General features: G+C 44.3%; 1 protein-coding gene across 2 annotated transcripts in view; it reads right to left on the reverse strand.

The window, feature by feature from the left end:
• Window positions 1-4,815: 4,815 nt before the first annotated feature.
• Window positions 4,816-13,917, reverse strand: part of ARMC9 (armadillo repeat containing 9) — a 66,851-nt gene continuing 57,749 nt past the window's right edge. For both annotated transcript variants that reach the window (XM_068163913.1, XM_068163912.1), the window contains 2 exons: window positions 11,213-11,385; window positions 4,816-7,944 (listed from right to left, as the gene is read on the reverse strand). In XM_068163913.1, coding sequence (XP_068020014.1) covers window positions 7,922-7,944; window positions 11,213-11,385 — 196 coding nt within the window. In that variant the 3' untranslated portion in view covers window positions 4,816-7,921. The remainder of the gene's footprint in view (window positions 7,945-11,212; window positions 11,386-13,917) is intronic.

A 13,917-nucleotide genomic window follows, 5' to 3' on the forward strand; every position in this document is an offset into this window, starting at 1 on the left:
ACAGAACGAGAGAGGGAAAGAAGCAGAGAGAGGAAAAGTAGAAGGACCCTCTTCAGAGAGGCCACTGCTGCAGGATAAAGGGCCAGATTCCTATGCACGGGCTGATGTTCCTTTTGAAACTCATTTCAGGCACCTGAACAAAACCACCAAACCATCCTCTGCTGCTAGCAAGGAGAGTGCTTGTAGAAAACTCGCTGCCTCCTCACAGCTACTTAGGGGAAGCCAGACTGGGCTAAACTACAGTATGTATTTACAAGTCACCAGCAACAAGCAATGAAAACAATATGATGAACAACAAGGACACACACATGTCTTAATTGTCACCAGAAATGTGTAAGTTCACCTAGGTTGGTTTTGGTTAAAAATTCTTGGTCTCTGCCCTGCACATGAATATGCCCCAGCAGTTAAGGCACACTCTGGGGACTCATTCTCATTGCTGCCATTTCAGGGTGCCTTGGGAAGCGGCATGCAATTGCTAGCCCTGGCTTGTGCTTTAGGTGCTGCAAATGTGGTTTCAGAGAACCCTGGAAGACCCAAGAAGATGTCTGGAAGTTCACAGTCACTTAGACCCACCTTCCTGCAGTGCTCAGCATAGCTTTGTGAACACCTGCACCCTCACTATCTGCATCTCCAGAGTCATGAGGATATCAAAGGTTAGAATGGAACAGTCTTACGATGCTCTCTCCTTGCCCCTGCCCAAAGCACGGCGTGGTTTTAAATGGTGGTACAGGAAACAGCCATTGGTACTCCAAGTGTTTCTATCTGTGTGGAAAAAGGAATCAAAAATATATTATTACTCTCCCATTCTGCACAAATGGGGAACCATGCTCTGTAATGGTCAGGCCCTGAATGTGAGAAGATGACACTAAACTTCAGATCACCTCCATGCAGGTAAGACTGAAAACTTGACCAGGCTGATTTTCACATTTTGGAAGAGGAAAGTAAATTTTTTTCTTGCTTTTACTGCATATTGTGGTAGGGCTTAAAAACCACAGTTATAGGCCAACTTGCTTGTGTCCTCAACCTCAACTGAGCCATAGGACCAGTTGTGCTGACTCATAATCCATTATTTGCCCCCAGCTGCAGGGTGGCTACATTGGCACAGCCATTCCAGACAGGCCCAGTCCCCGGATCTGGGCAGAACCAGGACAGCGATGGCTGCTGTAGCCATGCTGTAGTATTGCTAGGACATGGACTGATGGGACCCTTGAGAACTGCTCTTGTACTTTGCCTGTGGATCCCTCCCTAAGGTGGCAGCTCATGACTAGGAGCTCCCTGGCGTGGAGCTTTTGGTACACTTAGTCAGGATGGAAACTTTAGCTGTTTCAAACAGTCCGGTTTCCTGAGGGCTTGAAAATGGGATGGGCTTAATCAAAACAGGGATGTTTTCCTCAAACCCCAGAGCTGCCTCATTTCAGTTCCCAGCTGCTCACTTGGAAGAGGAGGAGAAAGAAAGGAGCCAGTTTTGTGGAAAATCAGAGTAGGTCACAATCTGCTGAGCTGACAACAAAACCCCAAACAAGTCATCTGCTTAACCAGAGCCAGCCCATGAAGGTACTGCCAATTCGATCCAGGGAAGGCAGCTGGAGCAAAGGGTGAAACTTTCAGTGAGACATGCTGCTTGACAAAGAACTCAGCTGGTGCTAATGGTCCTGCTTCATGCTACCAACACCAACCACGTTCCCAAAAGGCAGTGCATGAGCAGACAGGAACAATAAAGTGATTTGTTCTCGGGAAGCATTCAGATACTGCCAACAGTCAACCGGATCCAGACAATGGCCAGGGCAGTCAGAGCGGCACATGGCAGGCCAAATGAGGAACTGTATCACTTGGCACAGAGCTGCTACTTCCAGCACCTACATCCCATCCTCATGTTAGTTCAACTTTTTCACTCTTCAAAGGAGGAGGGCTATGCATGTGTAATGAAATCTGGATCTACAAAGGCCAGAATTTCTCCTTGAGATCAGTAGAGGGAGGTGTCCTTGCCTCCTAAAACCCCTTAGCAGGTGGTCTGCCTTTCAGATGGCCTCAGCACTTGTAGCTGTCAGCCACAGCTACAAGGCACTTCAAACAGATGAACCTTATTGTTTCAGCTATCCACTCATTCTTATTTGTCCTGTTTGTTCTTTCACTTTACAGAATTAGCTCTCAGCATCATCACAAGAAAAGCAAAGGAAGGAACACTTTATAGATCTTTGAGGTGAAAACCAGCGAGGCATACTGGGAACCATTTTGAAATGTAAATACAGTGCTACGTCACTCACATTCAGTGAACAAGGTAACTGACACACTACAAATCTGTGCACTTCAAATCAGAATAGCAAGTCCCATATTTGAAGAAGAACAAACCAAACATTTAAAGCTGTCACTTGATTTCTTACCGTGTGAAGCATTTTCACTTTCACTGTGACACGTTACTGCCCTACTTCTTTGGAAACTTGGGCCATATACCAAGGACTGCTGAAAGCAGATGTCCCAGGGTGTGCCACTCAGCCTCTTGTTTGGAGAGCATCAGATCCTTAAGGAGCAGAAATTTGGATCATGATCCTGTAACTGAACACAATGCCCTTCCACTGCAGGGTAGAGAGCACCCTAGAATTGGGAAGAAACTTGCTCTGGAACATCAGATCTCAACCACTAACAAGGTTCCAAGCTAGTAGAGTTACTGGCCTGGTAACATGGTAGGATAATGTTCTATGTTCTGCACCAGGAAGGTGGCTTCTCTTTAAAATACAGAAGGAGCAAATTCCCCTCGAGCTTGACCAGAACAGTCTGGTCTTAGAGTCTGTTTTGTTTGCCTTGAAACATCTTGCTGCTTCTCACCCGCCAATAAATTCTCAAGAGTCTCACTCCTTTAACGTGAAGCACAGTGGTTAGGAAACTTCAGCACAGCCTGGAGAAGTCACAGAGGTATTCTGGTACTTAATTCCCACCAGGGTTATTGAAGGACTAAGTTTTTTATAGATGCAGCCATCTAGATCCTTTTTGTTAGCCATGCCCACATTAGCCCCAGAGCTCAGCGTACCACGTACCAGAGCCAGGTGTGGCCAAGTTGGCCTTGGCCTCATACACTCCTTGGTTAGATTACACTTACTGAGCAAGGTGCACCTCCCAGCTCTCTAACATTTGCTCTTCGAGGGAAGAGCTTGTTCCAATATTGAGCCAGATTGCAAGTGAGCGTGAGGATGGTCCAAACTCCCACACAGTTCTGGGTCAAAGGGTCAAAAATGAGTTCAAGCCTCAAGCTACAAGCAAAGTCTGTGTAAACCTTAAACACCCGTGAGGAAGGAGGTTTTTAAGGTTTGCTTTTCTGCTATCTCTACTCAACGACGCATTAATAAAGTGCAGCACTCTTTATCTCCACACCACAAGCTCCACCATAACAGTGGAACTCTGTTTAAAGGAAACAACTCAAAGCCAAATCGAGCGGCCACTCTCTCTCCACACCACAGCAATCCTTTTCCTCCAGCAAACTTCCTTGCTTAAATTCTCCAACAAATAATACTTCTGACACCGAACCAATGTCACTGGTGGCATCCCACATGTCTGGGCTCTTCCCTCATGAGAAACCAGTTGCAATGAGAGGTTCATGCCTACTTTGCACCACTTCTGAGGAAGCAGTGCTGCCTCTGCAGAGCTCTGAACAGGAGGGAGCTGTGTTTTCAACTCAGGTGGAGACAAAATACCTGGGGACAGAATTTGTCGATAATAAACCAGAGTGAAATGTAAACAAATGCACACCCTAAAAATCCATAAACCCCCCTAACAAACTTATCAAAATGAGAAAGAAAAAACCCTAAAAATCACTTTAAAAGCATTTTTACCCAGTCACTGTCTGACAGTTTCAAAGCACTGGTGCAGAATGAGCCCCCACCATGCAAATTTAAATAGACTTATGCAGCTTATTTCTCTTATAGTACTGTCCATAAACAAAACTGCACTGAATATAGGAGAAGTTCCAGCAAAAAAGCATGCTAGCACCACAAGCACTCTGGTCCCAGGAAAAAAACCCAACAACTTCCCTTGGAGATCTGTGTCTCATCTGCAGTAGCTGTATTTACTTATGGTAAACAAAACCACAGCCACTTCAAGCACAGTCACACCCCTCCCTTTCAGCCATGCAATTCCCACTCCTCCTGTTATGAATGTGCTAGGTTGGTGTTGCATCTAGCAGCAGCTTCATGGCATAGACAAAAAATACCTTACAGCTTTTAAGAGTCAGGTGCAGGATTTGCTGTGTGTGTGTTACCGATCCCTAGCCAGGGATCTTTTGACCCCGAATAGCAGAGTCCTTCTAACAAAGGCAGGATCAACAGTTTTCATCAGCTACAAAACTTTATGACTGGCATCACATGAATGTGACAGAGAAAATGAGGATGAGACTGGTGAAGGGGGTGGGGGGAAAGTCAAATGAGGAAAGGCTGAGGGAGCTGGGGTCATTCAGTGTGGAGAAGAAACAACTTAGAGAGGACCTTGTCACTCTCTACAACTACTTAAAAGGAAGTTGTAGCCAGGTGGGGGTCAGGTTCTTCTCCCAGGCACCTATAGTGACAGGACAAGAGGGCATGGTATGAAGCTGCACCAGGGGAGGTTTAGGTTGGATATTAGGAAGCACTTCCTCACAGAAAGGCTGATTAGGCACTGGAATGTGCTACCCAGGGAGGTGGTGGAGTCACCATCACTGGAGGTCTTTAAGAAAAGATTGGATGTGGCACTTGGTGGCATGGTTTAGCTGATGTTGTGGTGTTAGGTCATAGGCTGGACTTGAGCATCTCAAAGGTCTTTTCCCATCTCAGTAATTCTGTGACACATTACTTCATTGGCCTCCCAAATTACTGCTTAGATGACAATTTATTTCTAAGCATACCCATAGAGTCTCTCAAGTATTTGGAAAATGAAGGTTTTAAACATTAATATAAAAAAAAAAGTCTCAGTTTTCAAACCCTATACTCCCATTCCAAAACATCTAAGAGTTAAACATGGAAAAAATGTACACACAGAGTTCTGCATTGCAACAGGCCCAAGTAAGAAGCAAACACAGAAGCACGTCAACTTCAGCTCCTCCTTTGCAGTCCAGTTCTTCTGCAAGACATATAAGGCATAAGGATGTTGACTTGCTGGAATGAGTCCAGAGAAGGGCAACAAAGTTGGTGAGGGGTTTGGAACACAAGCCCTATGAGGAAAGACTGAGGGAGCTGGGATTGCTTAGCCTGGAGGAGACTCAGGGGTGACCTTATCACTCTCTACAACTACCTGAAGGGAGGTTGTAGACAGGCAGATGATGGTCTCTTCTCCCAGGCAGCCAGGACCAGAACAAGAGGACACAGTCTCAGGCTGCGCCAGGGGAGGTTTAGGTTGGATGTTAGGAAGAAGTTCTATACAGAAAGAGTGATTGCCCATTGGAATGGGCTGCCCAGGGAGGTGGTGGAGTCGCCGTCATTGGAGGTTTTCAGGAGGAGACTTGATGGGGTGCTTGGCTCCATGGGTTAGTTGTTTAGGTGGGTTGGATTGGTTGATAGGTTGGACACGATGATCTTGAAGGTCTCTTCCAACCTGGTTTATTCTATGTATTCTGTATTTTGTTTCTGATGAATCTTGCTCTGCTGGAGTAGCTGCAGCTGTATTTAGCAACCACCTTTAGGTGACTTGTCTCAACTGATGGCAAAGCCCGTGAGGTTCAGGGTTGTCATTCCTCCTCATCACCAAAAGAAAAGCCTGCACTTCCCACAAAAACCCCCTTGCATTTCAGTCATATCTGCTCTAACATGGAACTCAGCACTGCTTGAAAATGAGTAAAACTCAACTGCTGGCACATTCTGTGTTATCTGCCTATGCAAATGAGTGTGCTTTGCACTTCAGTGTTAACAACCCAGCCATTGATATTACAGGCTGGAAAAAAAAGGCAGCATTTCAGAGGAAAAAGACAAGCTGTCAACCCTGGAAAACCACCAGGTGAGCTTTCATGGCTGTTTTCCACTACCGCCCCTTTGTGAACCAAAGGACATTTTTCCATTCATTGCGTTTATCAGCTCTGAGAGGAGGTAGATGAACTATGCACGTCATAGATTTCATGTGATATATTTTTGTCTATAGCATGGACATCTATGTGACAGGGGCTATCAAATGTCTGTGATCACTTTTTGTCCTGTGTGGTCTGGGAGCTTAAGCAAGCCCTGTACTCTGCTTGCTCTGGGTTAGGTCTGTGGAAACACTGTAGTTACCAAGCAGCACATTTTAACTTCCACATGAATATGACTAGATTTGAAACTGGGGGATGCCTTCTCCTACAAAACACCCTGATTCCAATTTAAAGTCTCTTATCCAAAGGGGTAACCTGAACTTGTGCACAGCAAACATCTGACTCAGCATCACTGATCTTGGTGGGTCCCCTTGGTGGGTCCCTTGGGTGTGATGGCAACTCCATCACACAAGGAAACGGCCTTGGCTCTTCAGTTGCCACCACATACCAAGAGGCACAATTCAAGGTGTCAGCAGAAGACCAAAAGAAATTGATGGCTTTCCAGCTCTCTAGGGCACGGCAGTGTCGCAATTGTCACTATTGAGCTGCTTTACCATACAGGCTGCATTCCATTTGTTTGTTTCTCAGGGTGAAACTCCAAAACAAAAGCCTTACCTTCTCCCTTTCTGTACATGTGTAAAGTGCTGCCTTCTGAGGTCTGCCTGTGAGAAATACACTGCTTGCTTTTTGTGCATTTCTGCCTCAGCAGCAGCCCATCTCTGAAGTAAACTAAACTCCACTTCTGGAAAAGTTTGTTGCTGTTGCACTAACAGGTGCATCACACCAGGGGATGTTACCCAACAGCCAGCTCACAGTGAAAGGTTTCCTAGTTACTGTCATTTTAGAGAGAAAGAACAACAAACCTTCCTGATTCACTGGCAGAACTACCTGATGTTATTTCATTTAGTGGAGGGCTTCCTGATCTCTCCTGCCTAGCCAGCACCTCATATTCACTGAAGATCAGCACAAACTCCATAAAGACATCAGCAGTTGTTGCTCAGAAGTGAAGCACCTTAAAAAAAAACAAGAAAGACCAAAGAAGTTTGTCCATAGCTACACTTAGAGAGAAAACTGCTTCTGATCTGTTCACATTCTCATGGGTTTTTTCTATGAATAAAGAAACAAAATTCTTTATTCCAGTGAAACAAAAATAGATTATTCATTCCACAACTGTTAAATGGTAGAATTAAGTAAAACGCATAAGAAGAAAGCAGCTGCAGCTTAAGCTGCTGATCAGATCCTCAGAGATGAGCACGGATGCTGCCTTGGGCACTGGCACAGTGGTTTTTAACTGGCACAGGTCAGTCATAAGTTGATGAAATACTTTTTTTCTCCAGCCTGGTGACCAAACACAGATCTCACTCCACACAAGACTGCTCCAGGCAGCGAGGCTCTGCACATATGGTGTGTGTTTTCCCTTCTAGTGCAGATCCTTTGAACATAGATGACTCCAAACTCATTCACAAAAGCATAATTTGTGGCAGGCTGGTTCAGAAAGCAATGTGTTAATAAAGATGATTGCTTGGTCAAGCTCCTGTTCCAAGTCCTATATGCCATCTCCAAAGGCTATTTACTCTGACATAGAAGGCAGAGCATAAAGAGTTTCTTCTCCAGGTGGCAATGTGACTTTAGAGCAAACTGTAGCAGACATTGGGACTATATGCATCTCCCATATCACTCTTGGGCTGCTGCTGAGACCTTGTAATAACAAGGCCCTTGTCTTAGCCAGCTGTAGAGACGACAAGCAACGAATCCCATCAGATAATCCCTGAACCACCGTGCAAGGCGTATGCTCTGCCGTGCCAGTAACCTCACTCTCTCCTCGCCAGTAAAGCTCATTACAGGAAGCTGGCTCTGTCCTTCAGCAATGTGACAGGTGATTCTCGAGGAAAGGAACTGTTCTCACTTCCTGTAGGACTGGCTGCCTGCAGAAAAACAGCAAGAAAGGGTCTGTCAGCTGAAAGCAGGATGTATTACACGCCAGGAGCTGCCCGAGGGCAACACTTGTTCAGCCTGTACAGTGACACAAACACCTCAAAGAACGTGCACAAAGGCACCTTAGCCACTGCTGTTGCAGTCTAAAATTGCAGGAGGTATTCATGGCAACTACTTGTCAGGCCACTTTGAAAATAGTTGTGGAGGAGCAGGAAATGACCAGGGCCATCACACTTGTGACAAAAATCATTCCTCTGATAGAAAATGTTGTACTACTGTAGCTCCACTGTGCCCTAGACAGGACTTTGTACCCTGCAAACAGCTTGAACATGCCCATGAAGAGTTGCTTGGAACAGATGAGGAGTAAAGAAGAGAGCAGTTTAAACCATTCAGCCATGTCCACAAGGAGCACATAACCATAGTTCAAAAAGTCTAAATTCGGAGGTCCACCCTCTGTTCTAGTCATGCTGCCAGTGTCATCCCTGTACCAGCTAAACAGTGGAATTCACAGAAAAACCCAGCATGGCTGATTTTACTTGGAGGAGCTTGGTTTTGCTTTAAGGTACAGCTTTAGAGCTCAACTAACAGCAGCAGGCTACATCTCAGGCAGGAATCTGGCCCCAGGCCTGTAGCTGCACTAAGTACCTGTCCTTCCTCTGCATTCCTCAGGCATTCCACACACTCCATGCCCCAAGAGGACCAGTCCAGCTAGTTCAGCTGGGTTTATGTAAAAGAAACTTATTTCCAGGAAATGCTCTTTTAATACATATCAAAAGCAAGCCAAAAGTGTGTCTCTAAAACAAGTGAGCACATCAAGTGTGTACAATCAGACCCTTTTCCTCATCATGCCCCTCAGCTGTATGTCTCCAGAAACACTAAGAAATCCAGAAACTAAAAACAGTTTTCCAGTGGGACAATCTCTTGTCATGTAGAAACCTACATACCTATACAGCAGGCAAAATGGGAAGCAGCAACTCTTGATATCTGTGCATCTGATGACATTTTTGACTTAGAGGTGACTCAGCTAGGGAATCAAAAGAAGCACAGAACATTGCCTGCTTCAGATGCTTTCTCTGCACTTTTAAGTAATAGCTGGGAATTACCTTTGAGAGCCTCAAGTCTCGACACAGGTGCTTAAAGCTCCTTCTAGACCTTCAAAAAATCTGATCCTTGTCACCTTCCTCTCACTTTTCTCAGCCATAAATACCTGTGTGAAAGTCCCTGCAAGATGGACAACAACGAATAGGTGCTCTGTGGCCACAGACAGCAGCCCAGGATACACATACAGAGTGTGAAGGAAAGATGATTTGTTAGCAGAAAAATTTATTTCCTATTTTTCAGCAGGAAGTTAAGACTTTAATATTCAATTGCTGACACCATGCTTGTCTCATGACCCATGTGGACAGACAAAAAACAAATTACCTGGAACCCATATAAAAAAATCTAGGGAGAAAAGGTAAATGCACACATAATATGATGTGATGCCTGCTATACATTCAGGTTCAGGATGCAGAGACACGGCAAAGGTAAGAGGTATATTGTAAGACAAATCCTATCCAATGAAAGTTAGAAGACCCCAAGAGTCTGGACTTAAATTACACATACTGAATCAAGAGAAACTGGAGTGATGTAGAATTGTGATCACACTGCTTTAGTGCAATTTCAATATAAAATACATTATACACTGTGCCACTGAAGAGGAACTTACTCCAGAGCCCAACGAGAGCAACACACTCCTGTCACATCTTTCATAGGACACAGACACCCAGGAGTGGCCCTGAAGGAACTAGAACATGTGGTGTACACACACAGAGACACTGCTTTTCTCTTCTTCAGGAGAGCTTCTCCCTCTCAATGTGCTTTTGTAAATGAACTGAAACAGGAATCAGGGACAGACTCTTGGGTGTTAACACAGTGCTTGTATCACAGGAAACAGAAAGCACAGATGTCAGAGGTAAAACGCAGGGCATGTGCAGCCAAAGCAAAGCCAAAAGAGCTAGCAATGTTACCTAAGCACAGGAATGTTTAAGCAAGTGCTCTCTAGGTCAAAACTTCCCTTACCCACAAGGACATTCCCTTCCATTGCCTCACCTGTACTCAATAAAGCCACCTCATCTCCCTGCGCACACAGCTGTGTGGAACGACAATGAGTAAGGAACACAGGAGGCTTGGGAAGCTCCTTCCAGCTCTGTCCTGATTTACTATTTTATTTCAGTTCTCTGTGTTTCATCTTCCCTACCTGTAATGAGGAGCCAATGACATACACATACCTCAAATTTCCTGCAGGGTTTGGAAGGTATTATGTTTTTGTGAAAGGTTTAAAGAGAACAGTTACAGGTGCAGAACAGAGCTGATGTTCCATTGCGTTCAAACAGTCATCACTGAACTTCTTACACATCCAAACACATCTGGAATAAAAATATGCAGTGCAGAGCTCCTGCCATTTTCATTGATGGCGGACTCAAGAGGGTGTCTGAACACAGCTAGTCCTATCCACAGACTCCAGGGAAAAAAAGCTTACTGAAGAACACATCTTTCTTCTCCCTCCCAAAATACCATTCCCAGCTTAGACACCATACAGGTGTTTACTGTTGTGTGAGCATCTGAGGTCAACGTCTCCACTTTACTAGACCTGTGTTGGTTGGTTTAAAGCAAGAGTCCATCCCTTCCACCCAGCCTCAAGCCCACTGCAAACTAATACTGCAGATAATGACACAGACACATCCATATGCTTCTTGAATACAAGTCTCCAGCAGAATGATAACTGGCAGAAGCAGTACACCATGTTTGGCTCTGCTTACTTGGTTGCCCCGTGCCCATCTTCTGAATTGTGTGATACCTGGTCTAGATTCAGTTCCAGTGTAGACACACCCAGGGGTTCAGATTCAAGAATATTAAACAAGTTACACAGTGACTCCACAAGTGCCTAAAGAAAAGGACAAAGGCTAATGGCATCTTGAGAACAAATAATCTGAGACTAAAAGCTTCACCCAAAACCTCAGAGAATTTGGGCCATTTTTCTCCAAGCAGAGACAGGAAAAAGCATGTCTCTTAACTGCTCACATGACAGGCTGGAAATAGGAGCAGTGTTCAGCAGGCTCTAATTGCATGGCTGTACATCCTGCAGATGACAAGTACAATGTCATACACTCCTGGCACATTTGTAGCACACGACTTCATTCCTGGAGAGCTACCACAGTGCTCCCTCCTTTTCCACCCCAGAGACTGACGAACAGAATGATGACTTTTTCCACTTACTCTGTCTGCTCTTCATGGAGGATCCTGAGGAGCTGGGGCGGCTTGTTTGTTGGGGTCCAGGCTGAGAGAACTGGGGGGCAATGGCTGGGACTTTTCCCTTTCTGGGGCTGGCACTCTGCACTTCAGGAGTGCGAGGGATCTTAGGTTTGCTGGTGAAGGCTGAGGGGAACTCGCTGTAGGAGGAGATGGAAAGGGTTAGCAATGTATGGAGAAATGTGTACGCGTAGCAGTTCTGCAACCAAGTGAAACCTGCAGTACGTGCCCTGACGGCCTGACAGGCTGCTCAAAATTCAGGGCAACTGCAAATGGAAAGGAACATGGCAGGCACCACAGGTACTGCCCTGGGGCACGTACTCACCGCACAGCCTCTAAACCTGGCTCTATCGATCTGTCTATGCTACTCAAACCTGGTTCTTTGGGCAACAGGATTGAACATGTTCAGCTAAGTCCCCTGCAAACAAGTAATATCTCTTCAGCTGGTTTTCCATTGTATTTGTCACACATAGGCTCAGTCCGAGGTGCAAAAACCAAACAGGCTACAGCACAGAAACACAGCCTTTAGGGGCACAGACACTATTATTTCTTCCAGGTATAGATCAAAATCTTGACAGACACAGACAGCCTCCCTGGCTCCTGGCTGTGATAGGATTTACAAATCCTCCCTGGAGGCATTTTCAAAAGAGCAAAAAGCTGTGATGGCATCCATGAAATGGATTCCCTAAGCACACAGGTTTCTCATTCACAGTGAGAATGTAACCCAGGTGCTGTTCCTTCAAGCATTTAATAATTCTTATAGCATGCTTGAAGAATTACTATTCTTATAGCATATTTATGCTATAAGAATATTCTATTCTAAGAATATTAATAAGAATAATAATAAGATGGATGGTTGGAAACTTATCCAGTTCCACATGCAACTGCACGCAACACCATTCTCGGTCTGGAGAGACAAATCCTGTGGAGACACGGAACTCCAGAGAGGATTGAGTCAGACAACGGAATTACACCCAATAATAAGAATATTCTATTATTCTATATTATGCTATAAGAATATTCTTATAGCATATTTATGCTATAAGAATAGCATTTAAAAATGCTATAAGAATACAGTAATATATATTGATAGATAGTAATATCAATTTATGCTCTAAGGATATGGTAATATATATTGATAGATAGTAATATCAATTTATGCTCTAAGGATATAGCTCTTTAAAATTTAGCCTATGACTGTTGTGAGGACATGCTATCCTCCCCTGCCTCCAGGATACATTCTCTCCCAGGTGAAAAGAAAAATAGCAAATAATTGGAAGCTACCAGGAAGTAGCAAGTCTCCAAACCAATTTGGAATCTATATTCATGTTTGCTCTAGTGAGTCAATTTTCTCTTAAAAGGAGAAAAGGTTAAACTGAAATAAGACCTACATGAAAAAGGCAGGTCATTTAAAAAAGGGAATAAAAGGAGAGCCAAAGGCAGGAGGTCGAAAAAGGTGCCATCTAAAGACAGGAGATTAAAATGGAAAGTTCCTCTGTTATTAGCTCATCAAAAGAACCCTTTGTGACCATCAGAAAGGGTGATTAGGAGGATTTGCAAGACATTTAATCTCTCCTCCTCCCCTGGGAATGCTGCTGAGTCAGTGCTGATTAGCCCTTCCATACCCCTGCTTCACCTTGCAGCAAGGATTGAGCAAGTGTTTCTTTTGCATTTTAAATAGCATTAATTGTCTGTGTTTTGCACATGCCTACGCTAACGCCTAAGGACAGAGACATGCTAACCGGTCTGCTAAGAGCCATCTCTGCAGCCCTCTAACTGTCTCCGAGTATCAAAAGTACTACGTTTGTCTCCTTTCAAAGGAAGAGGTGGCAGATGGCAGTAGAAATGTACCAGCAACACAAAGTAAAAAAGAGAGAGTAAGATTGGCTAGATAAATCCCCAAGCTGTGGGCCACAGGAATATTTAAACACCTCCTTTCATAAAGCAGTCTCATTGTTACTGCCCTTTTGTCATTTTATTTGCTTTGGTTCAGGAGCTGGGTTTTCAGTTCACTAGTGCTCTTCATGGCAACCTTATGTGTGCTATGACACACAGATATAGAAGATCCAACAGCCTCACAGCAGTTTTCGAGCCTTAATGGAGTAAATAACAAGGCCTCGGACTGGTATTCCCCCAACAGTATAAAGTCATAATTTGAGAGCTAGTGCTGCAACAAAAAAAACCCAAAACCCAAAGGACCAAACAAAAAAACAAACCAAACCAAAACCAAGCACACAACAAACTGAGAAACACACATTTGCACTGAGAGGAAAGAAAACCTGGAGAAACCTGAAGTCATTGTCTACAAAAAAGTGCGGACTGGGATTAGAATAATCAGCCAGGAGAAATGATAGGATTTAACATACAAAGATAAGTTAGACCATTTTCTCTAAGAGAAACACTTGGACTTCGGGCCATTTTTACTAGATTATTACAGAAGCAAGACCATTGGAGATCTAAGTAGACACTGCAGATTTCAGTTCTTTATGATGATGATGATACTGGACATAGCCAAAATAAAAAACATAAGGGCTTTTTTAGCCAGCCACAACTGTAAACTCGAGTTTATTACAAATTTATCCTTGATCAGCTTAAAAGCACAACAGATCTACATTCACAGAATCACAGGATGGCTTCAGTTGGAAGGGACCCTAGAGATCGATCATCTCTTC

Source organism: Melanerpes formicivorus, unplaced genomic scaffold (genome assembly GCF_026170545.1).
Source record: "Melanerpes formicivorus ecotype bairdi unplaced genomic scaffold, bMelFor1.0.p_v2 SCAF_76, whole genome shotgun sequence".
Taxonomy (NCBI): domain Eukaryota; kingdom Metazoa; phylum Chordata; class Aves; order Piciformes; family Picidae; genus Melanerpes; species Melanerpes formicivorus.